The following is a 23,463-nucleotide window of genomic DNA, read 5'->3' as shown; positions in this document are numbered from 1 at the left end:
GGGGGAGCTCAAAATAAGGTAGCAGTACTAATTTTCACAGCAGTCAACAAACAAAGAGTGCAGAGTCTAATTAATAAAGAATTCATGAGAATATCAAACCCTCACCAATTTCACGTTTTCCATTCTCGGGGCTGTCACTTCCATGAACAACATTCCTGCCAAAAGTCACAGTTAGAGGTTGCCTTCGAAATTTTTAATTTTTCAGAATCCTAAAAAATAGTATGACTGCAATATTAAGAAGTCCACAAGTAATATAAGATGCTGTGAACCCTCACCTTCCTGTTTGTACTGCTAGATCCCCTCTAATAGTGCCTGGTTCAGCTTGAAGAGGATTTGTTGCCCCTATAAGCTTACGTGCAGAAGCAACAACACCAACACCCTCCCAAGCCTTGCCCACAGAAGAACACAATTAAGTTTTCATGAACACTCGAGTTCCATGAACTTCACTATTTTTAATTGCTTCATCAAAAATAAAACAAAGATAATGAGAAGGTGAGAACAGTACCATGCACACAACTGGGCCAGAAGTTATGTATTGAATAAGTTTAGGAAAGAATGGCTTGGCCTGAAGATCCTTATAATGCTCCTACAGCAATTAAAGAAAAGGTAATCCAATAATCTTAAAAATGTGAGAAAAGGGTTTTGATATGATCAGCTAACCATCCAATGCACAGAAAATTACCCATTAATTAGGTTGATTTGGGGGAAGGGGAAGGGGAGGTGAAAGTGAATGAAGTCGTGGGTTTCGATCACGAACCTCGGCTAATTCCTGGGGACATTGGAAAAGCTTCAAGCCGGTCAACTTAAACCCTTTCTTCTCTAACCGAGAGATTATCTCTCCAACCTAAAATCAAACAGTTCACGTGTAATACAGTTTAAACAGAGCATTCAACCACCGAGAATATCCCAATATTCAGGAAACCCCAAAGAAGCTTACCAGGCCACGTTGGACGCCATCAGGCTTCACCATAATGTACGTCTCTTCAACATCTTCCTGGGGGAAACAAAAGAAATAAAAAAGGGATTTTACACACACCAAAAAAAAGAAAAAAAAAAAGAGAGAAAGCAGAAAAGTTGAAATGGGTTCTCGTTTTAGGGTAAATTTAAAGCCATAAAAGGAAGAACTGACCATGGAAGCAATCAAGGTGGGAAGGAAGATATTGGGTCTGATCTTCCGGGCTCGCCTTTTAGGATGGGAAAGACTTGGGGAACACAAGAAAAGGGAAGAAGACCCATGGAATGCAGAAAGATGGCGAGTGCTCAGAGTAAGATTCTGAGTGTAAGATAAGCTTCCATTCCCACTCCTTATAATAGTAGCTGAAGCTGACTGAAGGGATGAAGTTGAAACACGGGGACTTCCTCCAAAGACCGCTAGAGCTTCCATTATCCCTCTTTTTTCACTCTCTCCCTGTGCTTCTCTCTCTCTCTCTCTCTCTCTCTCAGAGATGAACTAACGAATGGATTTACGGACACGTTTACCAAACTATCCAGCGAACAAAAGTCGAGTCCACCGTTGAAACGCCGGACGCTTATTCCAATCCAACTGTCTCTCGACTCTCTCCTGCTCTGTGAACGGCCAAGATTCCCTCAAGGTGCAAGCGCAATTCCCCTTAATCTGGCGATATGTGTCCTTATCGATGTGGACGGCCAAGATTAAGTGAGAGATATCTGAGGGCTAGCTGGGTCTGGATCTAAAACAAAACCCAACCCGATCGATCAGCTGCAAAGGGGTTTCGTCTTTTCCGGCGAGCAAGGGCTTCGTCTTCTCAGAAAAAACTCTAATTTCTGTCTTATCCACCTTCTTCCTACATGGGTATGGCTCTCTGTAACAGCACCACTGAAGGCCTAGGAAGCAGTTCGAACTATAACGGTGAAGCTTTCCAGATAGATAAACACGAGTGGGGAGAGACAGAGAGAGAGAGGGATCGGACTTTGAAGGGACGGATCCCTGGCACTACTTCGGTCATCTGTGGATTTTGCTCTATGTTGTCGAATCCATGAAAGCGGGTTTCTTTTTCTTCGATGATTTATTCTGTGGTTGTTGAATTGAGGGTCAGTGGGCGAAACCTGTAGTATTTTCCCTTATAAGATTCGGTTTTTGTAAATGTTTAAAGTCAATGGCTTGTGAGTAAATTGTTGGGTACAAAGATTGGGGTTATGATTTTTTATAACACGGCGTGTAATTGGTAAGGATTTGCAGGTTTGTGGGTATGTGTATACTGTTATTTGACTTACAGAGGAGGTGAGAGTAGTAGATGTCATTCAAGAGCATGATCCAAGACATGGAAGGGGGATTTTGGTAGTATCTCGAGGAAAGGGTTTGAGTTGAAGCTGGGCTATGGCTTACGATCGAGATCACATCGAGTAGTTCAGGATGTTTTCGTTCCAGTCGATGCTATGAAGCAGAGCTGTTGGACTAACATGCCACCAGAACTTCTGAGGGCAACACGAAGCCCCTGTTCAGGGGAACGGGGTGAGTCATTGTAAAGGATAGAGAGATACCTCGTCGGAGAAGACGAATCCCCTTTACAGCGGATCCTTTTGCAAAGGATGGATCGGATTGGGTTTTTTCTAGATTCAAACCCAGCTTGCCCTAAGATATCTCTCACCAAATCTTGACCGTCCACATTGATAAAGACACATGTCACCAGATTAAGGGAGAATTGCACCTAGTTGCAGCTTACCTTGAAAGAATTGTAGAGATCTGGATCCGGTGATCCATCCCTGATTCGCAGAAACGAATTTCCCAGAAAAAAATATGTTTTAATATTCACATAAAATCCCCAATTGTTTTTTTTTCCTTTTTGGTGGAACCCAATTGTTTCATGTTAAAACCATCTAAGTGGGAAATTTTAAGGGAAATAAGTGTTAAAAAAAATGATTTTTTTACTTTCTCCAATTGTTTCAAGTTAAAAACCATGTCCTTTTGGTTATAAGGAAAATGCAAATATTTTTTTTCCTTCGAAAAAATATAGAAAAAAAAATCATTTTTGATGCTTGGTTGGAAAGGGTGTGTGGGCCCTATGTTGAGTAAGGGGAGTCAATCCGTCCGTATATGGTGGGAATAAGCCGTTTGCAATCACAAACCTCTATCTAATCGTTCTGAAACTACTTGTATCGGTCCCAGGTTTTCCTAACGGGCCAGAATCACCTCGCTTGTAGGGCCCTTGCCTTTCCTCTCTCCGCCGAATCTTCAGTGTTTCGGTCTCAAGGTCTACTTTCGGCAAATGTCTTCTACTATTTACATACTTTTATCAAACCGGTTGGGCAAATATAGTTATAAATTCTTTTTTCTGGTATTCAAACAATTCGCATATTTTAATGTAAATAATTCCCTTCACTAATCTTGCCTTCATCTCCTTTCTCCACTTCCCTTGCAACCAAATAGAGCATCAGGAAGATTTCAAGGATAATCAATATAAAAGTTAAGGCACCGTTTGACAACATTCTGTTTCTGTGTTTTCTTGTTCCAAAAGACGGAGAAATAACCTAATAAGCATTTGATAAAGTTGTTACATTTCACTCGTTTTTTAGAAACATAATTTAAAATTTATGTCTATTTACAATTCTAGAAACGACTTTGACAAGACTTGTTTTGTCATTTCTAGAAACGAATTTAAGAGGAAAAAAAAAAGGTTATTATACTGATAAATCTCTCAACCATTTAAACCTAAAAAGAGACAACCAAGCCATTTCTCCCTTTTGGGCATCCGATGATACTATTGGGTTTTTTTAATGGCATTATATCTGTAAAAATTGTTTTGAAAAATAAGTTTATCAAACACCAAAAAATCAATTTTTGTTTCTGATAACGTGAAAAACCATTTTTGCTGTTTCTATACACAGAAACAAAATAAACATTTTCAAACGTAGCCTAAGTTTTTATTAATTTACTGAAACTTTTTACCGTTTTACATGGCTTTTGCCTTGAGAAACTAACAACGGCTAGGTTGTTTCGTGACATTAATAATAGTTGTCAAAGAAGAGTTGTCCCCCCTTACATGGGTTTATCCATATCACTGTGTATTACAGCCTTGCAGGTATGTGCCAACATAAAACTTTCGCACAACCCCAAACTTAGAGAAAGGTATAAACATTAAATACATTCATGGGCAGGGTAGAGAGCAAGAACCAATAATGTTCTCAGAACATATCAAGAATATGAACTCGAACATGAACGACAATCCATCTCTGTCTAAACATTCCTACTACTCTGATATATCTTACAAAAAGAGCAGAACAAAAAAGAATAACGAAAAATTCGGAAGAAAAAAAAAATATTGAAAGAGACCTAAAGGCTGTAACAGGAAGATTGGCAGGAAAAACACACCCCGTGTACAGGACAGCTGAGTAATGGGAGTTGAGGCTCTCCCCTCATCTTGTAGAAGAAATAAGAATACACAAAAATGCTGCTCCTGCTATAGCTATTGCCACATTTGTTTACATCCACTCAATAAGAGAACTCATGGCCTCTGAGTGAGATATACTTCTTGACCCAGATTGCGATGTCCTCCGCACAGGCTTGGGCCTGTGGGGTGTTAAGGAGCATGTCAAGTGTTGCAAACTCATGTACAGCATCTTTATACTCCAGGACAGGAGCATCAACATTAACCTTCCTTAGCTCTTCTGAGTACGCAATGCCACGGTCTCGCATCCAGTCATGCTCTGCAACCACTGTTAGCGTTGGGGGCATGTACTTGAGTGGTGGTTCCCTCCCAGGAATTAGAGGATTAGCAGCTGGATGGTCCAGGCTAAACTCCTCCTCTGGTAGGAAGAGCTTCCATGCAAGTATGCACATTGCTTTATCATAGAAGTAAGAGTTTGCTAGTTTGATCTCCGAATGTGTGGGGACACTGCCAATGAAGAAGGGATACATTAAGACCTGCGCCACCACTTTGACAGGATCCAGAAGTTTGCCTGCCTCCACTGCTTTCCGAGTCACATAGTCTGCAATGTTTGCACCACAGCTCACACCCAGGAGAACACACCTGTTTGAATGACATGAAACCCAAGTTAGGGGTACAGCTTTCAGGATGGTAAGAAAATAGTAAACAACAACCATGCAAATCCTTGACCATTGCACAGAACCGAATACCTTAGGGGTACACAGAAATGCACAATAAATGAGCCAATATTTTCCTCCTCAAAGAGGCCATGTCAATTGGCCAAGTGCATACTGCTTTGGGAGATAGTACTGTCTCATCAGGGAAGACAGTGTCAATGCTTGCAAGTAATTTCATACCAGGAATTACATCCTTATATCATTAAGGGACTCAAACACATTATCAAAAATGTTTTTAGTCACTAATCAGAATGAGAAGAAGACTATACAGAATTATGAGGACCCAAAGAAGATATAAACACTGTTAGCCAACATAAATAATTGTACATCCTCTCGCAGAGATAAGAAGCCAGATGAGTATTGGAATTTGGAGAAAACTGAGAAATTAAAAAGGACATAAAAAACTGAACACAGAACACAGAAGGCCCAGACATATCCAGTTCACATCATCATTCATTAAGGAAATCACACTGCCGCAAGCTCGTAGATCTCTGGTTGCCCTAGCCAAAGAAACAACAATAAACTAAGCCTTATCCCAACTTAATGAGGTCGGCTCCATGGATCCAAACATATTAATAATGGGACATGACAAATGAAAGATGAAAAAATGCACTATGAAAAGTGAGAGGTGGAAGATGAAAGATGAAAGTAGCAAAGTAAGAGGAAAAATGACACAGCCCAGCAAGGCAGAAGAATCTCAGCTAAATAGGGTCGGTCACATGGATCCTTGCTCTCCAATAGGCTCTATCCAAGGTCATACTTGGTACGAGGCTTAAACCACGCATGTCATTCCTCACAATTTCTCCTCTGGTCATTTTAGGCCTACCCCTAGCTCTTGTAACCCTCTCAATCTGAATCATATCACTCCTCCTTACTGGGGTTGCCCTAGCCAAAGAAATCTCTCCTAATTTAGTTCAGTGGCAACAAGAAGCACTATATATTCTTAGAAAACCTGCACAGTACAAATCAAGGGAGCTCTAGTGAGGATGGAGATTTTTGCATGGATCTTATCTAGAGAGAGTTGCCTACTTTACCAACAGAGAAGGGGAGTTTTAGTTGCTCAAAGACCTTTTTTTTGTGTCCCGGCCTATACTGTTTAGCTTCCTCTAAAGAGGTTTAGTGTTAAACTGTCTTCAAGGTAAGACATGGTAATTGTGGTCCTGGGGTTTGAAAACCTTATTTTGGATCACTTATGGGCCCACTCAGACAATTAAATCCAATTACTAGAGAAAGGTGGCAATTCTGTAAATTCAGAAACAATTCTGCACCTTATATGTAAAGTAATAAGCGAAGGGGTCAAACTGTAAGAAAAATTACAACTGGAGGGATTTTTTCTGTAAATAAGAGAAAATGGCTTTTTAATACTAATAAGCAAGAAGCTTCTTCAACCTCACGTCAAAACAGTAAGGGAAGAAGAACTTGCTTCAAACCATGTAAGATAACTCACCACTGGGACCTTCAATTGGGCTGAAACTCACGGAAAGGTTCGATTACTCCATCATACAGTATCCAATCGTTGGGTGTTCAAAACAGAAATCAAAAGAGGAAGTAAAACTTCTGCAACTCCGATCTAGTGCAAGGACAGAACCAGATTTGAAGTTCTGGTCAGAACTTCCAGCAGAGATCAAATCTGTGTAGGGTGAATTGTTTCTACCACAGGAATGACCTCTTAAAATCTCAAACTGATATGAGGAGTATCAGTAGGGATCGATGCTAATGACTGGGGCTGTAAATCAAGTTAGAACAGAGCAGGGGTTGGTACAAACATTGTGGCAGCAAGGTAGGGAGAAAGAAAAGAAGAAGAGATGGGAGAAGGATTTAAGAGGACAGAAAGATATGCAGCTCTTGGCAGCAAAGTTATTAACCCAATTTCATTCAACTTTCTAAAATTTAGATCTGTCCAACGATAGACAAAAAGCTGCTATTTAAAGAGTTAAAATAGAAGAGTCCCAATCAGTTAAGTCCAACTCTAACTACGACTCCATCAACAGAAATAAAAGAAATAACTCAAAACTCAACTACCTATATGTAAAGTAACAAGGGAAGGAGTACTAGGTTTCGTCCCAGGTTTTTTTTTTCTAGGCTATTGCTAGAAATTTGGGGCAAAATTTTGGCCGAAATTTCAGTGATACTAGGTTACGTCTCGGTCCCCAAGACGTCCAAGATTTCTGAGTATGACTTGGCTACAAGCATATGTTGCTTGTTTTGGGTTCAGGTGGCCCTTGGAGGCTCCATTACCACACTCAATCTTGAACAACTTGTTCAGGTGGATGGTAACCCAAATAAAATGGGTCAGCTAAGAATGGAGTTGTAGATTTCAGGTTACTCTCTTGATTTGGTTTGTTCAATCTAATGGTCTACCACTCGGCACCTTGTTTTCTTTGAGATGTGCCTTCCACTTCCATTTATTCTTTCTATGGAAATCCTGTCATTCACTAAATACAAAACTCTCAAATGACATTGTCACTCCGATTGGTAATCACCAGCCTCCTTCCACTAAAGTCTTAAACCATCATCACTACATGAGCCACTTCAGTGCTTTGAAGAGAATATAAGAATCATTACCCCCTTTATTCAGGAAAACATACAATGTCTGATAACCAAATGTGCTCAAAAATTCATTTTAGCATCCAGTAATCCTCTTTATGAGATTAAGAAAATGCTAAAAATAGTAGTAAGCAGCCATGGAGAACCATAACATAACCTATTGGGATAAAAATTGAATAAAAGACTGCTAGTAAATTGTAGCATAATCCACATTGTCATATTAATCTGCAGGACAAGATAAATATCGATCTTGCAAAACATTTAAGAATCATGTAATTATGTGCAAGTCTCCCAATTTGCAAATTGTAGTAACGAAGTATATCGTTATCACTGCAATTTCTCTTAATAAAAGCACTATTTCGATGGACAGATGCATCGAAAACTTGCCCAACAAGTGTTGCATTCCAGAACTTGGTTTCAGAAAACATAGAGTTAATTCTTAACAGAGAAAAATTATAAGATAGGTGTGTAAAATCGTTCACTGTCAGATAAAAGCAGACGAAGCGTATTAGATTCAAATCTCACCTGGTGGGATCTCCATGAGCAGCTAACCAAGGCTCTACCATAGACGCACCAAAAGTGTCAGCAAGTTGCCGATGAGTATCAGATCTCCGGATATCAGCACCGCCACCGCGTTTACTGACAAGGGACTTATTACACTCGGCCAGATTTGCCTGCTTCCCCAACCAATGCAAAACTTTTAAACCATCCTCAAACGCCGCCGGATACCGGTTCTCAGGGGCTAGCCTATAACCAACCGCAATGACAATCACATCACACAATTTCGCGATCCGTCTACAGAAAATATCATTGGCGGACGAGTCATTGCTGCCGGTAACAAACCCTCCACCATGAAATTGCAACATTACTGGCAACTTACGAAAAGAATGTTGCTTATTCTCCAAGGAAGGTGCATAGCCCCTGTAAGCTCCAGTCTCCTGTTTCGAAATCAAGCTCTCAGCCTGGCTGCTACCACCATAGCTGCTCCTGCGGATCTGATCAGCCATGTTGGCAGCAGGCGTGGGAGATGTGGATGGGCCATAGCTGTTACGACGGTTGTTGTTATGATGAGCATCGACAGAAGCATGTGAGGAATCCGGATCTAAGGACCTGGAAGAAGCCCTGACCCTTGCCCTAGATTGGGCATGTAAATCAGATTCGGAGGCGGCAAGGCAGGTGTCAGGTAGAAAGATACGAACGGAGAGAGAGGTTAAAGAATCAATGTGGATGTCTTTGGTAGCAACACCATCGATGAAAGAAGGCTTAGCTGCGGCGACTGATTCTTCAGGCCGCGAAGTGACACCGAAAGGGTTGTTATCATCAAAAGAGGCTTGGATACGGTTCTGCAAACGATGTTTAAGAAGGAATTTGAAGAATACACTATAGAGCTTCACAGCGACGCTAGGCATCTCTTCCCTTCCCTTCCCTTCCCGTCCTTCACTTTCCCTCTCTTTCTGGTCACTCCTTGCTTTCCCTTGCAGAAACCAGCCGCGCGATAGATAAAAAAAAGGTTTTGCTCTGTGAAGATAACGGTGAAATCATGGCGATTACGGTTCAAATTAGAGCTCTCTGGCTACGGAGACTTCATAGAAAGATCTAAATTGAAGAAAATGGTTCAATTCAATCTTTGAAAAGAACACGCCGCCGAGAGGAAGAGGCTATAGGGAGACTAGAGAGAGAATGGGGAAGAGCGACAGAAGAAGTAATTTCATTTCATATTATCCCCTTTTATTATTATTATTATTATTATTATTATTATTATTATTATTATTATTGTGATTTGATTTGATTTTGAATGATGAGATCAGAGGGTGTGTTGTACTGTCGGTGAAATGTGTATGTGTGTTCCACTACTGGGGTAAATGCCAGATCGACGTGCGCATTCCTGACGCACGGCCAGGATCCTTCCTTGACATGGGCTCCACTGTATATCACTAGAGAGCAGGGATCTCAGCCGTGCGTCATCGACGTGTGCGTCGGGGAGGCATTCCACTCCATTATGAGTATTGCGGTGGCCCGAGGCGCATGGTGCGCCGTGCGCGTACGAGCAGCCTTATTTCGGCTTTTCGGAGCAGTGTTTTTTTAGCGTCATATGTCGGCTGGCAACAAGATTTTTTTTTTTTAGGAGCTATGGCCTTTTTCACCTGCCAGGTGAAAATTTGTTGGGTGGACCGGTGGCGGATTCGGTGTTTTATTTAGTGTAACGTATCGGGAGTGACACGGTTTGAGAAATTCCCATATCGAATTTTGACCCAAATTAGGAATTTGGGACTGGCCTCTGCCGATATCAATCTTGGCCTACTCGTATGATTGTAACGCTGTAATTGAACCAAGGATAAAAGATTTTTAATATAGATAAACATAGGTAAATGAGTAAATCTATTCAATATGATAATGTGAAATTTTATTCCAACAGTAAAAATAATAATAATAATAATTAGAAATAAGTGGAAACATTTTTTTCTCTTTTTCAGGAAAATTTTTAACCTATTTATGCATTATGCGTGATGACTAATGACCCAGTGTACGTAAAGGTAACAAATTAGAGAATTATGGTGATTTGAATATCCCTATTTTAAAAGCAGCAAGTAAGGAACAACTCTATATGACCTTCATCATCTTCTCTCTATTAATATCTAGATTCTAGAAGAAGCTAGTCTCAACTCGAACATCATCTGGGACCTAGGGAGTTCTTAAAATATTATTAATAAAATAAAAACAGAATACAAAAGGGGAACATAACCTTTTTTTTTGGATAATTTACAATGCCATTTCCTAGAGAATCCCATAATTATAAGAACATCCCCTTTGTTTCATCAAATTATACTTAGACCCCCTGTCATTAGGGTGTCAATTCATGGCCTGACCCAATTAAATCGATCAGGTCCGACAGTTTATAGACTAACTTGGCCCGGACCATTTATTAAACGTGTCGGGCTTGAGCCCAACCCATTTACAAACGGTCGATCTTGGTTTTACTATTAAGACCATCGGGCTCCTGACTGAGACTGACCGAATAACACCGGACTGAGATCGGCCTATTGTGCACCGGCTTGGCCCAGCTCTTTAATGATTATAGAATACCTATTTTACCCCCCAAATTAAAGAGTAAAAACTAAAATGTAAAAACATGTTCACATTTTAAATAATGGTTATATTTGGTATCATTTATTGATTTATTGTCATTTTTTGGGGCTTGTATGAGTGGACTGGAATATAAGAACACATTTTAAAGACGCCCTGTTTAAAAATCGATTAAAGTCCGTTTAACATTAAACATATCCGTAGCCCAGTTAAGGCCATACTAAAGCCAGATTAAGATAACCCGATTATAGTCTGAGGCTGACCGATCGAATATAAAGCGTACCATGCCCTCAATAACTAAGCCTGATTAGTTAAATGGGTGGACATGATGCAGTCTTTTGAAAGTCTTCAAGTCCGATTAAGCCCGACTGAAACCGAATCGACCCGATCAATTGACACCCCTACCTGCGGTCACTCAATGTTACAGAATATACCTTATATACTGATGTCAGCTACTATATTTTCTTTTAAATACCAAAATGCCCTTGTTAAATATGAAATACCTAAAATACCCGAAAGCCCTCATCCCCAAATCGATGGCTACTATACCCTGAAGTCCTGAACCCAATCGATACCTAATATACCCATTCCCAAATCGATACCTTTCAGAGCACCGGCAGCCGCTACAGACGGCTACGTGGAGGGAGTGGGACTCGCGGCGACCAGCAGAGTCCTTTCCTTTCTTCCTCCAATCTCTATTCCTCTCCTTTCTTCAAAGTCAAAATAGAAACCCTAACATCACAAACGATCTACCTTGAAACGTAGTATCTCCCTCTCTCTATTTCTCTGTTTCTGATACAAGGTCGTACTGTAGCAATATTCAGATCTCAGGTGGTTAACGAAAATGGGAAAATCCCAACCCCAGAACGAAGAAATTTCATCTCGGCAAGCAGTTCTGCTCGGGGTAACAGAATTCAGATCTCAAACTTTCCCTTATGTGTTCAAACATGGGAACATGGGCAGAAGTGCAAAATTGCAATAGAAAAAAAAAAAAAAAAGGGATAATTAAAGCCGTTAGCTGATGTGAAAAAGTGAATTCTGCTACACCGAGCAGAACTGCTTGCCCAGATCTCAAACTTTTCCTTATGTTAATGTTCAAATATGGGTTGTGCCCAAAATCTCGTTTCTGAGGCTTGGGGTTGCCTTGCTGCTATGTTAGGTTTAGCATTTTCGTCCAGTGATTCCACCATGATCTTTCATGTTCTCTTTCTTGTGCTTTTAGCTGGGGTGTTTTTCTTTCTCCTTCGCCTCTGCTCAGTGAAGGAGAACACCACCGTCGGTGCGCTGTGCCGGAAAGTGCGCCTCTCTCTCTCTCTCTCTATATATATATATATATATATATGATTTTCCCTGCGCTTGATGGCTTTCACAATTGCACGGTGTAGGTGACTAGAGATAGGGGTGAAGTGGACTTCGGTCAAAACATAAGATTTAGTCTATAGGGTATAACAGTCATTTTAGCTCTTCATTTAACAGTAACTAACGCCAAGGGGTCTGAGTCTAATTTGATAATATAAAAGAAGTGTTCTTATAATAATGACATTCTCTAGGGCGTGGCGTTGTAAATTACCTTTATTTTTTTTTTTTTATAGATAGCAAAACAAAGAAAAACAGGGATGAGAAAAACAGAGGATTATTTTCCTTCTCAATTGCACGGTGTAGGTGACTAGAGATAGGGGTGAAGTGGACTTCGGTCAAAACATAAGATTTAGTCTATAGGGTATAACAGTCATTTTAGCTCTTCATTTAACAGTAACTAACGCCAAGGGGTCTGAGTCTAATTTGATAATATAAAGGAAGTGTTCTTATAATAATGGCATTCTTTAGGGCGTGGCGTTGTAAATTACCTTTATTTTTTTTTTTTGTATGAAAGACATGACCTGCTTTATTTCAACCCAAACAGCAGAGGCACTCGCATTCTCAAATCACCACCAACCAATCCAAAGGAAAATTTGAATTCTAAAAATTGGCCATCCAACTTTATCTTTCCTAACGATTTAGTTAAGTTCTCTAGGAAGAGCTTGATCACCAAGAGAAATAGAATCCATAGCTAAAACACATGCCAAGTTCGCCAACCAATTTATCGCTCTGTTATTTTCCCAGAAAGAGAAAGTGATTTGACTTCTAACAGAGTCACATAGAGTCATAATTTCCTCAAACCAATACCAACAACTCCATAGCTCACATAACCTGTTAGACACTAAATTCACAATCAAGGTAGAATCAAAATTAATAGAAAAATCTGAGAAATTCATATTCGTACATAACCTTAACCACTGAATTCACAATCAAGGCACGCAGCTCATCTACTGAATTAGAACAAATACCTTGATATATATGCTACGCCACCAGTAAAACCCTCCTACACACTCTCTTCCCTGACCATGTGGTCCCTATGTACAAAATCATGAAACAATCCCCCTTGTGCGATTATGGCATGAAAAATGTCAATAATGCAACCAATGTGTACATTCTCTCCTCAAATTTGCTTATCATATTTGAAATGTTTACGATCATGCAAAATAATAATTACAATAACTCATTTTAGCATTGATTTTGATTTATTTTCTTTTCTTTTGTTTTCCTTTCAAGCTGATAGAGCCTATAGGAAAATTGCAAGAGCCCAAGGTTGATACTAGTAAGGCTAGCATTATTTGAAAGAGGTGAGTACTATATGTACATTGTACAAAGATTGGAATGGGGAACAGGTTTTAAAATTTGGGATCGATTTCAATTGATATAGATCGGGATTGATCTCAACTGATATCAATCTAAATATCAAATCGATCAAGATCTAGGATTGATCAAGGATGATATCGATCCAATCTATAAACTTTGATCAATTCGATCTGATTTTTAGATCCATGCTAGGGAGTCACAACATGGTTAATCATCTCATAGTTAGTTAAACTTGTTTGTGAAGAAGGAGCTTCTCACCAGACTGATGGAGTGATCAGTTGCATTGTTGACACGTGTTTGAAGCATCGTATTTATATTATATTATTTAGAGAAAGAGGAAATAGGGCATTGAGAAGACATAAATTTATTTTTAATCTTTGAAAATAAAAGAGAATTTTTTTTATATTATTAAAAAGAAAAAAAAATTCTTAATTGACCTTTTGATCGATTATATACTAACTCCTTTCGTTTTCGAGAACATAAATGAGATTAAGAAAGGGCATTGATGGAATCGAAGAAGATGAATATGTTGCCAATGTTCCATCTTAGACAATCTCATGAATCATGCACATGTATCCATAAAAATATGTTAATTGTCAAGTGCCGGAATATGAGATTTGCGGCTTCAAATTGTTATCTATACAAAAAGATAAATTAGGAAACAACTTTCAACATATAAAAAATTTGTCAAAAAATAAACAAATAAAAACAACTTTCATGAGCTAAGATTCTATGTTTGTTTAATGAGATTGAAATAGTTGTTCATCGTATATCAGGGTTGTATTTACCCAAAAAAAAATTTATATCATGGTTGTAGATTTATTTCACACATTGACATGATAAACCTATTTCTCATTCTAGAATTTATTTTATGTACTATTTATCAAAAAAATTTATATATTTTAACCCATAAATTATTCATAAATAACTTATTATAAATAAAATGAAACAAAATAGAAATCGAGAGGTGGCCCAATGTATGGGAAATGCTTATTCAATGATTGCCTGGACTTTTTTATGAGCTAGTTTATGTGGTGAAAGAAGATTGGAAAAGATATTCATAATATCTTCATCTGCCTAATGAGATCAAAATCATAATGAAATTCCAGTTGAGGACATTATGAACGAAAAGAGAAGTTGATGTGAGGTAACTTTAAAATGAATTAGGATAATAAATTTTTTTAGGTGTACAAGGATGATAAATTTAAGTTCCATATAATACTTGCTTTGATATAAAAAATAAAAAAAAATAAAAAAATAAAAAAATAAAAAAAAATAAAAAAAGGAAGAAGAAAGAAGAAGAAGAAGATACACAATTCATTTATTTTTGCCATCAAAACTCTCTTATTTGCTATACTCCTAAGTTGTCTTACATGTATATATGTTGAACACTCGCTCTGATACCAATTTTTTTTGTCTTTTTGAGATTTAAACTTAAAGCAATTGGTAATAGGGAGTGCACAATCTTATTGCCTCAAGCTTGTAAGGAGGTTAAAAGTCGTGAGTAGACATTACATGCTATGTTGGTCATAATCCACCATTTTTTTTTTTTACAAACAATAAAAATGAATAGATTTATAATCCACATTAATTAAAATATTAAAAAATATATATGATTTATTTGGTTCCTTATACGATTCAAAAATGGTAATTCGGTTTGATTTGCCGATTTAATGAAACCAAAATCAAAAGAAATTGACAAAGATTCAAGGTTTTCAAACCAAAAGCGGTTTTAAACGGTCATTTTCGATTTTAAATTGACACCCTTAAGTCTCAACTGCCTAGGGTAGATCCCATTCAAGGTTCAAGTAAGTGGTAACAGCAAAATTATCGCTCTCTACTGATTCCAATTCCAATTCAGTCAAAATCGAACCAAATTGGCCAATTCAAATCGAGCAGAACCAGAATCAGATCCAGCCGATTCTGTCAGATTCAACAAATCGTCCGATTCCTCAAACCATGATCCCACTGCTTTACAACTCCTCGTGGTCATGGTGGTTGGCTACTTGGCTCAGCTTCAGCTTAAAGTCTGGTGAGCCTTTGTAGTTCCATCACTCAACTTGAACTTCACATGAGATTTCAACGCCAACCCTTGAGCATGTACTAAGTATCCATCTCTCCCTCTCACTTTTGCTTCACACGCAAGACACTCCTATCCCAAGCAAAGCAACCAAAATTCTGTCCCTACCCACCACCCCACCAAATAAGAACAGCCCGTCTCATTGCAGGCCATCACCATTTCTCATGGCCACTGTATTCTTTTTCTTTGCTGTGTTGTGTCTACTTTCATTCCCATCTACCTCCTCTGCATCTCCTGGTGATACTGTCATAGAAGTTGCTGATGAAGATGTTAAATGTGAGATAGCCCTGTTAGCATTATATAGAAGATGGCTCGCCGTCCATCGACCCCATGAGTATGATCTCCGAAACAAAGGTCAACGTTGGGGCCATGAGAACACATTACTGAAGAGATTCCAAATCTTTCAAAACAATGTGTGGTTCATTCACGCAAGTAATAAAAGGAGTAACATCACTTACACTCTGGGTCTCAATAAATTTGCAGATTTGAGTAATGAAGAATTTCGAGCAAGGTACACTACACCTGCTCGGCAAATGCTTCTGCAACATCAGTCCATGAAGCAACACTTCAGTTATGAGAATGTTAGGGAACCACTGCCAGCCTTCATCGATTGGAGGAAGAGAGGAGCCGTCACTGGAGTCAAAGACCAAGGTCCATGTGGTAAGTCTCCCACACTAATGAACTGAATAGAACTGAATCAAAATAACTATCTATAACTGACTTGACTGTTCTGTGTTCCATCCTGGATATTACAGGGAGCTGCTGGGCTTTTTCCACGGTTGCCGCGGTTGAGGGGATCAACCAAATCAGAACAGGAAAGTTGGTTTCCTTGTCTGAGCAAGAGCTAATCGACTGTGATAAGAAAGTAAATGAAGGGTGCAATGGTGGGCTTATGGATTATGCTTTCCAGTTCATTGTTGAGAATGGAGGAATTAGCTGGGAGAGTGATTATCCTTACACTGCTAGTGACAACATATGCAATATAACAAAGGTATCATGGCAAAACCACTAGCCAAATTATAAGCTCCAATTTTCTACTTTCCCTTGATTAACCCAACTAACTGACTTGATTCAACCAAATAATACTGGAATAAGCAAAAGGCATCAAGATTTTCAAAATTAATGCGTCAGTGGGATCAAAACCAAGTAAATGTCCCAACTGTTAATAATTTGTTCTCCCTATCCTGCCCAACAAATTGAATGTAACCCACAAAATCACAGGTAAACCTTTTTATCACTTCTATATAGTCCATGTGTTGACTGGTAGTATTAATATTTTGCAGAAGAATCCACATACGGTCTCCATTGATGGTTATGAAGATGTTCCAGCCAACAGTCCCAATGCACTTATGAGAGCTGTCTCTCATCAGCCTGTTTCGGTTGCAATAGAAGCTGGGGGGCTTGAATTTCAGTTCTACACCAAGGTAAGTTTCCCACTCTAATGAACTGAACAGAGCTGAACCAAAACAACTATCCATAACTGACATGAAGAACAGGGAGAAATGATCTATAAAAGTTTATACTGACAGATCTGCAATATTGACACAGGGAGTATTTAATGGGTTCTGTGGAACAGACCTTGATCATGGGGTTGCAATCATTGGATATGGGAAAACAGAAAAAGGGATCGAGTATTGGATTGTGAAGAACTCATGGGGATCTGATTGGGGAGAGAATGGATATATCCGGATAAGAAGCAACTCTAAGGAGGGATTGTGTGGGATAAACATGATGGCATCATATCCAATCAAATCCACCCCCAATCCTACAGCCAGAACAAATGCAATCCTGTTCAACTCACACACTGGCGGCGATTCTGGGCAATTTCTTACATCATGAGAGAGAGAGAGAGAGAGAGATGTTGTACTATTGGCAATTGGCACAATTCCATACTATATCGTTTCCTCATTTACCCGATTGATCAAGTATATATGCATAACAGAAATGCCAAGAAACGTTTCCATTCTTGAAAGAAAAAATATAAAAATAAAGCAAAGGCATACATATAAATAAATTATGATCGAGTAGTTTAATTAACATTCAGGAACCAGGAACCAATAGAAGCAAAAGAACTATTTTGTGAACAAGGTAGATAGATACCTCTTGAGCTGTAGCTCCTTTATGTGACCCTCTAGAACATCAACTAAGAAAAGCTAGAAGTACTAAACATCTTCCTCTATGGCTGAAAAGTGCAGTTGCCTGTAAACCCCATATGCTTTGTCCCCCATATATACAGTCTTATTCCCTGTACAGTGTTGGTGTTGACCGTCTGGGACCTGACAACCCAAAACAATCACAAGTAGCTTGGGGTGAGAAACTAAGAGGATGAATAACAGCATTCCACCTTCTAAGCTTGTCACAGTTTCATGACACCCATCATAAAATTGAGATCGTTGAAAGGAACTACCAACAGATCTCTTTAATCCCCCTAGCCCACAGATGTATAGGGGGATAATACTCGAGGAACAAGAACGGCTTCGTTACTTGCAGCTTTTGACGAAGCAATCTCTTCTAAGCGCTTCCAGGTGGCGTCCCGTTTAGCTTTAATCTCCTTCTCGTTTGCTTCATCCTCCTGAAACTTGACCAAGCACTCCTCAAATAGATCAGGATCAAGATCAGAGAAGATCTTGCGTACATTCACTGTCAAGCTCTGAACTGCTTGATTCCAGTGGCTTCTTGCATTTTTCTCCAAGGCAGGGAAGATGATGGGCAGTATTACTTTGCAGTTTTGTTTGATTAAATCCTCGATATGATCATTGTTCCATAAGAACAAAGCCCTTTCTGCCACCTGCAACCAAGAAGGACTGGTTTTATTCAGTTTCAACTCCTTGTGTAGAGGCTATCATGCCAAAAAGAAAAATTGAGACAAGAATATGACCATGCATTGAATCCCTAATTCAAGGAAACTCCAATTTTCGGATTATAAGCTATTATCATGCATGAAGCCATGAACTAGTGGTTAGGACATGTGTCCCTTACCACACAAAATCAGAATGGTAAAAAGAACGATGGATATAATTTATATGGGTCGAAAAAAATACTTCAGATTAGATAACATCAATGGATCTATATTAACAAGCTCACGTACATCGCCTGTTCCATCTTACATTCCAACATTTCTGCAATTACCTTATTTTTTGCTTATTTGTGTGTGTGTGTGTAACAGCATTTTATTCTAAAATAAGTAAATAAAAAAAGTCAGTACTAAAACAAGAGGAATGTCATTTATAATGGTAAATATCAGACACATTAAATGTACCCGAATAGTCTGGAATCAAAACAAATGATGACAGATCATAACACAAATCCAAATGATCACCTTTAAATAAGTAAGAATATATCCATATCCATACCCTCCCATTTCTCCTATGCACCAGACCATGAATCTCCTCCAGCAAATCCAATGAACAAGATAGCTCTACCAATATCATTATTATAAAATCTTTCCCATGAATGAGACAGTCAATTATTCATGACTCACTGCCAGCCAAAAAAGAACCCCAAACATGTGGAGCTACTTTTTCATTTTCCTTTATTTATTGTAAGAATAAGAACACAACCATTCACACGTAGTGATGCATCAAATACATGCCACAGCATTATAAATGGTAGATGTCATGAAAGGATGAAAAAGATTTTAGGGCCTCCTGATACACTTCACCTTTGTCTATTTTAATCAATGATAATCAACAGCATCATCCAAAGAGAAGGGAAAGAACGTTCAGATAAAGGCAGGATTATTGACATACAAATACAATGAAATGGGAATTACAGAGTAAGGTAAACCATATTTTTTATTGTTGATTGGAAAAAAAATCATTTAGTTCCCACTTCAGTTGAATAAAGATATGAGGTCCATAATTTATAACAACAAAGGAAACACACCACAAAAACCATTTACTTGGTGCAAGGGAAGCATATCTAATGCAGGGGGAAAAAAAAAACTAGAAAGCAGATAATGGTAACAAAACCTTGAAAAACTCACTACCTGAAAGTGTGAACTGCTCAAACAATGAGCGATCTGGCGAAACAACGGGACCATACAGCGCTGGAACTCGGGAGGTTGGGTCGCTTCCAAAACCTCCTCCAGCTCACCTAAGAACATGACCTCTTTTGAACTATTAGTGATTGGCCAATACTTCAATAGACCCCTTATAACAGTATCGGCAAGCTTACAGTCTTTTTCTACAAATTGTGTAATGCAATAAGACAGCTGCTGATGGTACATGGGTATGCATTTTGGTTTGTGAAGAGGAATCAGGGCTCGAACGAGAAATAGTTTGTGTTCTTCCTTCAGCGGTAGGGCAAACCCGTTGATTATACTGCCCAAAATCTCTAACAACTCTGCAATCCCATTATGCTTTTCTGTTTCAAAAATAAAACGGTAGAAGATGTTATTGATAGCTTTCCGGATGAATGGGCGGTGTACCATAAATTTTCCATATATGCGGTGAAGAATTGTTTTCAAATACTCCCTCTCTCTAGGATCCTCGGACTCAAAGAGATCTAGCAACCTGAGAACAAATGAGTGATCGATATACCTCTTGGCTAACTTTGCATCTGTCTCAGGTGATGCAACAAACCTAAGAAGGAATTCATACACAACTTGCAGGTGTGGCCACGCAGGGTCCATTAAAGGTTCCTCCTCTTCCAAATCAAAAGCCTCTGGAACCTTGTTCTCACGTTGAGGGGATGTGAATGCTCTAAATAAATTCGCTGATACCATTTTTATTATTTCTTGCATGACTATCTCTGTAAACTTCCCATTTGCAGCAGTAACATAATCCACGAGTTCTAGAAGTGTCTGCCGCTTGATTTCCTTTTCTTTCAGGCTCTTTGTTGGGTCAGTGAAGTCAAACACGACACAACATAAGTTCAGCTTTCTGATAAACAAGTTCTGCTTCTCGGAGTTGGGGACATCCCTAAAACTAGGCAATGCCTCATAGGAAGAAGTTGCAGAATTTCCATTAAGCTTTGAGTTTACAACTTGTGAAAGCTTATTCCCATGATTGACCCCAGAATTTGAAGCACAAAAATCAGGGGCTGGAAGAGATGCACTGTTTGGGTTAACAGGCCGGCTATTTACTAGATCATTGCTTCTTGAACTAGCAGAAGAATTTGAAGAAGGACCCGAAGATCCACCTAATTCACGATTTTCAGCCGACTTAGATGGCTTCCGAGGGAGCCTACCAAGTATCTGTTTGATCATAATTGACTTAATAAACAACCAGCTCCTCTTGAGCCCAGAAACCTGCTAGGTGAGTGGTTTCCTAAAGCTCCTTCAAAGCAGGAAACACCAATCAACAATACAGAAAACCCCTGTTATCTCTCAGAAAAATAAAAACCGAGATTCATGAACCATCTCAAGCCAGTGAATCCACCCAAAATTCCCATCTCTACTTTTCCATCTGAATACTACTGCTCTTTCCCTATTCTTCAGTTTTCCCAGATATGGGGGCCAGCTTCCCCTTCTCATCTGGAAAGACCAATCAAACCAACTATTAAAACGAAATTCCTGAGGCAAAACTCCATTCCAGTCCGAGATCAGACAGAAACCCGAAATCTGAATCAACCCACAAAAGCAAGAAATCCCCTCGGCTTTTCAACTTTCCGAAAGATGATATATTTCCCTTCTTTCCCAAAAACCCAAGTAAGTGTGAGAAAAGGAACAACTTTTATCTTAAAATCAGAAGCACAGATGCAAAAAAGATACAACTCAAACCAAAGATCAGGAAACAAACCCCGGAAGCTTCTGTCTTCTATTCTCTTCCACTTGAAACAAGGGCCAGAAGGGAAGCCTGCAAAAACAAACATATATTAGTCTCCGCTTTCGCTAATTCGTTCTGTTCCCCAAATTACCACTAGTTCAGCTGGATCAAATGGCAAGAAGATCCAAGTATGATCCAAAAAAACAGAATACAATCTTCATTAAATTTAATCCAACCATTAAATTTAATACATACAGAAAATTAAGAAAATTAGAAAGAGATAATATATTACTAAACTAATAATCAGACATGCATACATATAGATAGATTTTTTTTCAGAAATAGCTAAAGAGTAAGTGGAAAGAAGATGAGTTGAACATGATACTCACAGAGAGCTCAGCCGGACCTGATGAGAGAATTAAGAGCAAGCAACAAAATCAGTGTTCGAAAACCAGAAAACCCACTACCTGAAAAGGTCAGATAGATAGTAATCCTTCTACTCTTTATTAGAAAAATGAAAAATCTCTCTCTCTCTCTCCCTTCTTTCGCTTTCTTTTCCTTATTTCTCTTTTTCCTCTCCGTCTCTATTTTTCTTCTGTGGGCTTCCTCACAAGTCAGAGAAAACAGACTGAAACAGCCTTTAACATCCCCACCAAATCCGCGTCTTGAGTCTAGACCATCCTTTGGGTTTGGGAGGAAAAAAGGATTAATTAAAAAGATAAAAAGGAATTCTGGGTTTGAACTTTGAACAGAGAAGCAATAAATCTTTCTTTTTTTTCCATAAAAAAAAAAAAAAAATCTTTCGGCTTTTTTTGCTTTTTCTCATGTTTCTTTTTCCTACTTCCCATCTTTTTTTAGGTTTGTACTTTGTACTTTTCCTCCAATTTTTCTTCTTTTTACACTCTATTTGGCTTTCTTTTCCTGAATTTAATTTTTTTTTGAAAAAAAAATCTTTGTTAATAGCATTTCACATTATTAAAGTTGATTATTTTTTTTAAACTAATCAAAGGTGATCACTAGAGTAATTATCTTATGCTTCCCATGGATATGAATGTCCTCTTCACTCTTTTTTAGGACAAGGATTTTGATGGAAACTTGGATGTCCAATTGTCCACAAAGTGTAGAATCTTCTACTGAGACCATCAATCCAAGTTTCCAAAAATATTGTAAAACCCACTCCCCTCAAAAACAAGATCTCTCTAGAACAATGGCACATGGTCCAATGACATATGGACCAATCAATGTCATCCTTTTGGAGTTTGAATGGCCACTGGCCATATATTTTTAACACCAAAGGGCCCATGAAAAAGTTGGTTTTAAGTGAGATGTACAGTCATAGGATTTAGTGGTGGTCTCCTGCTGCTACAACACCTTGGCTTTTGAGTCTTATGTTCTGCTGGGGTCATGTGTGCCTCTGATGGTAGAGGTGTGTTCCGTGGGAAGGAAGGCAAGAGCATAACAAGTAATTTCTTTACCCAAAAAAAAAGGCATAACAAGTAATTTATAAATACCATTTGGTGAGTCAATTTAGGGCATAAAGACAACCTGTAAAAAAATATTGCCAAGTGGTAAAATAAAATTTTTGAAAAAAAAAATGCAAAATAAGCTATAAGCTATTTTTGAGGTAAAATTATTTTTATCCTTCGTCTAATTGTGTCATGTGGTAAAATGATTTAACGATTCAACCTTTAGATATCTCCAAATGGGTAATTCAGCTGGCACTTGCCACTACTTCAAAAATAAGTGGTCATGAGTCCAACTTTTATTGGGATCTATTTATTTATTTAAAAATAAAATAATCAATCATTTGAAAAATGAGACATGGTTTCTACTAGAAAATAGAAAATTAAAATTGAGACATGGTCTCTAGTGGCCGCATTTTGAATTTTTTGGATCAATATCAATCATCCTCCTTCATTTGCAAAGTTTTATTTTGCCATCTTAGCAATTTCAATTAAATAAAACTTCACATGTAAGTAGAGGATCTGGCCTGCTTTAAGAAATCTGATTACCATCTAACATGTCACATGACATATATTGTGCTGATGAGAATCATGAGATGAAACCTCTCTTGGTGGATTGATAAAGAATACAACAACATCCAAGAAATTACTTGAATGGTAAAGATGACAGTTTTTTTTTGGTAGAAGATGACACAATTTAATTACTAAAAATACAGGGGAGTGGTTGTGTAGAAGGTGGGTTGCATGGTTTGGGATGGACCACCTAATTTAACATATGAATCCAAGGGGAATCATATTCCTTTCCATTGACCTCTCTATACTGATTTTCAAACCCACCCC

The 23,463-nt window shown here is 38.5% G+C and overlaps 4 protein-coding genes across 8 annotated transcripts in view; 1 reads left to right on the top strand and 3 right to left on the bottom strand.

Moving 5' to 3' along the window:
• LOC122076020 (nucleoside diphosphate kinase 2, chloroplastic) overlaps positions 1–2,504 on the bottom strand; it is a 5,209-nt gene extending 2,705 nt beyond the window's left edge. Inside the window, exons 1-6 of one of the 2 annotated variants that reach the window (XM_042641281.1) lie at positions 1,130–2,504; positions 938–994; positions 758–844; positions 506–586; positions 276–388; positions 106–155 (exon numbers count right to left, since the gene is read on the bottom strand). In XM_042641281.1, coding sequence (XP_042497215.1) covers positions 106–155; positions 276–388; positions 506–586; positions 758–844; positions 938–994; positions 1,130–1,384 — 643 coding nt within the window. In that variant the 5' untranslated portion in view covers positions 1,385–2,504. The remainder of the gene's footprint in view (positions 1–105; positions 156–275; positions 389–505; positions 587–757; positions 845–937; positions 995–1,129) is intronic. The other variant, XM_042641280.1, reaches the window with a different exon arrangement.
• Positions 2,505–4,077: 1,573 nt separating this feature from the next.
• Positions 4,078–9,317, bottom strand: LOC122076018 (probable carboxylesterase 11). Its single transcript, XM_042641277.1, has 2 exons — positions 8,135–9,317; positions 4,078–4,988 (listed from the first exon to the last, which is right to left on the bottom strand). The coding sequence occupies exons 1-2, from the start codon at positions 9,016–9,018 to the stop codon at positions 4,451–4,453; spliced, it is 1,422 nt and encodes a 473-aa protein (XP_042497211.1). The 5' UTR covers positions 9,019–9,317; the 3' UTR covers positions 4,078–4,450.
• Positions 9,318–15,084: 5,767 nt separating this feature from the next.
• On the bottom strand, positions 15,085–21,882 carry LOC122076017 (serine/threonine protein phosphatase 2A 57 kDa regulatory subunit B' theta isoform-like). Of its 4 annotated transcripts, XR_006139412.1 has the most exons (5): positions 21,550–21,881; positions 19,441–21,250; positions 17,553–18,240; positions 15,911–16,085; positions 15,085–15,695 (listed from the first exon to the last, which is right to left on the bottom strand). XR_006139412.1 is itself a non-coding variant. In XM_042641274.1 (4 exons), exons 2-3 carry the CDS (start codon positions 20,659–20,661, stop codon positions 17,881–17,883), a joined length of 1,581 nt encoding a protein of 526 aa, XP_042497208.1. In that variant the 5' UTR covers positions 20,662–21,250; positions 21,550–21,882; the 3' UTR covers positions 17,432–17,728; positions 17,860–17,880. The 4 variants fall into 4 exon arrangements, 3 of the variants coding, with proteins under 3 accessions (XP_042497208.1, XP_042497209.1, XP_042497210.1); XM_042641274.1 differs by lacking the exons at positions 15,085–15,695; positions 15,911–16,085 and having other exon boundaries at positions 17,432–17,728; positions 17,860–18,240; positions 21,550–21,882; XM_042641275.1 differs by lacking the exons at positions 15,085–15,695; positions 15,911–16,085 and having other exon boundaries at positions 17,432–18,240; positions 19,441–21,082; positions 21,194–21,250.
• LOC122076019 (cysteine proteinase COT44-like) lies at positions 15,617–17,364 on the top strand. Its single transcript, XM_042641279.1, has 4 exons — positions 15,617–16,112; positions 16,208–16,443; positions 16,736–16,876; positions 17,001–17,364. The coding sequence occupies exons 1-4, from the start codon at positions 15,617–15,619 to the stop codon at positions 17,289–17,291; spliced, it is 1,164 nt and encodes a 387-aa protein (XP_042497213.1). The 3' UTR covers positions 17,292–17,364.
• Positions 21,883–23,463: the final 1,581 nt, after the last annotated feature.

This window comes from Macadamia integrifolia, chromosome 4 (assembly GCF_013358625.1).
Source record: "Macadamia integrifolia cultivar HAES 741 chromosome 4, SCU_Mint_v3, whole genome shotgun sequence".
In the NCBI taxonomy this organism is placed as follows: Eukaryota; Viridiplantae; Streptophyta; class Magnoliopsida; order Proteales; family Proteaceae; genus Macadamia; species Macadamia integrifolia.
This window is presented reverse-complemented; position numbering and strand designations above follow the sequence as displayed.

Coding starts and splice junctions, on each gene's coding strand:
- LOC122076019 (XM_042641279.1), top strand. CDS start 15,617: ATGGCCACTGTATTCTTTTTCTTTGCTGTGTTGTGTCTACTTTCATTC. Junction 16,444..16,735: donor ACATATGCAATATAACAAAG/GTATCATGGCAA, acceptor AATATTTTGCAG/AAGAATCCACATACGGTCTC. Junction 16,877..17,000: donor AATTTCAGTTCTACACCAAG/GTAAGTTTCCCA, acceptor ATATTGACACAG/GGAGTATTTAATGGGTTCTG.
- LOC122076018 (XM_042641277.1), bottom strand. CDS start 9,018: ATGCCTAGCGTCGCTGTGAAGCTCTATAGTGTATTCTTCAAATTCCTT. Junction 4,989..8,134: donor GCTCATGGAGATCCCACCAG/GTGAGATTTGAA, acceptor TCATTCAAACAG/GTGTGTTCTCCTGGGTGTGA.
- LOC122076017 (XM_042641274.1), bottom strand. CDS start 20,661: ATGATCAAACAGATACTTGGTAGGCTCCCTCGGAAGCCATCTAAGTCG. Junction 18,241..19,440: donor TGAGCAGTTCACACTTTCAG/GTAGTGAGTTTT, acceptor TCTTGGTTGCAG/GTGGCAGAAAGGGCTTTGTT.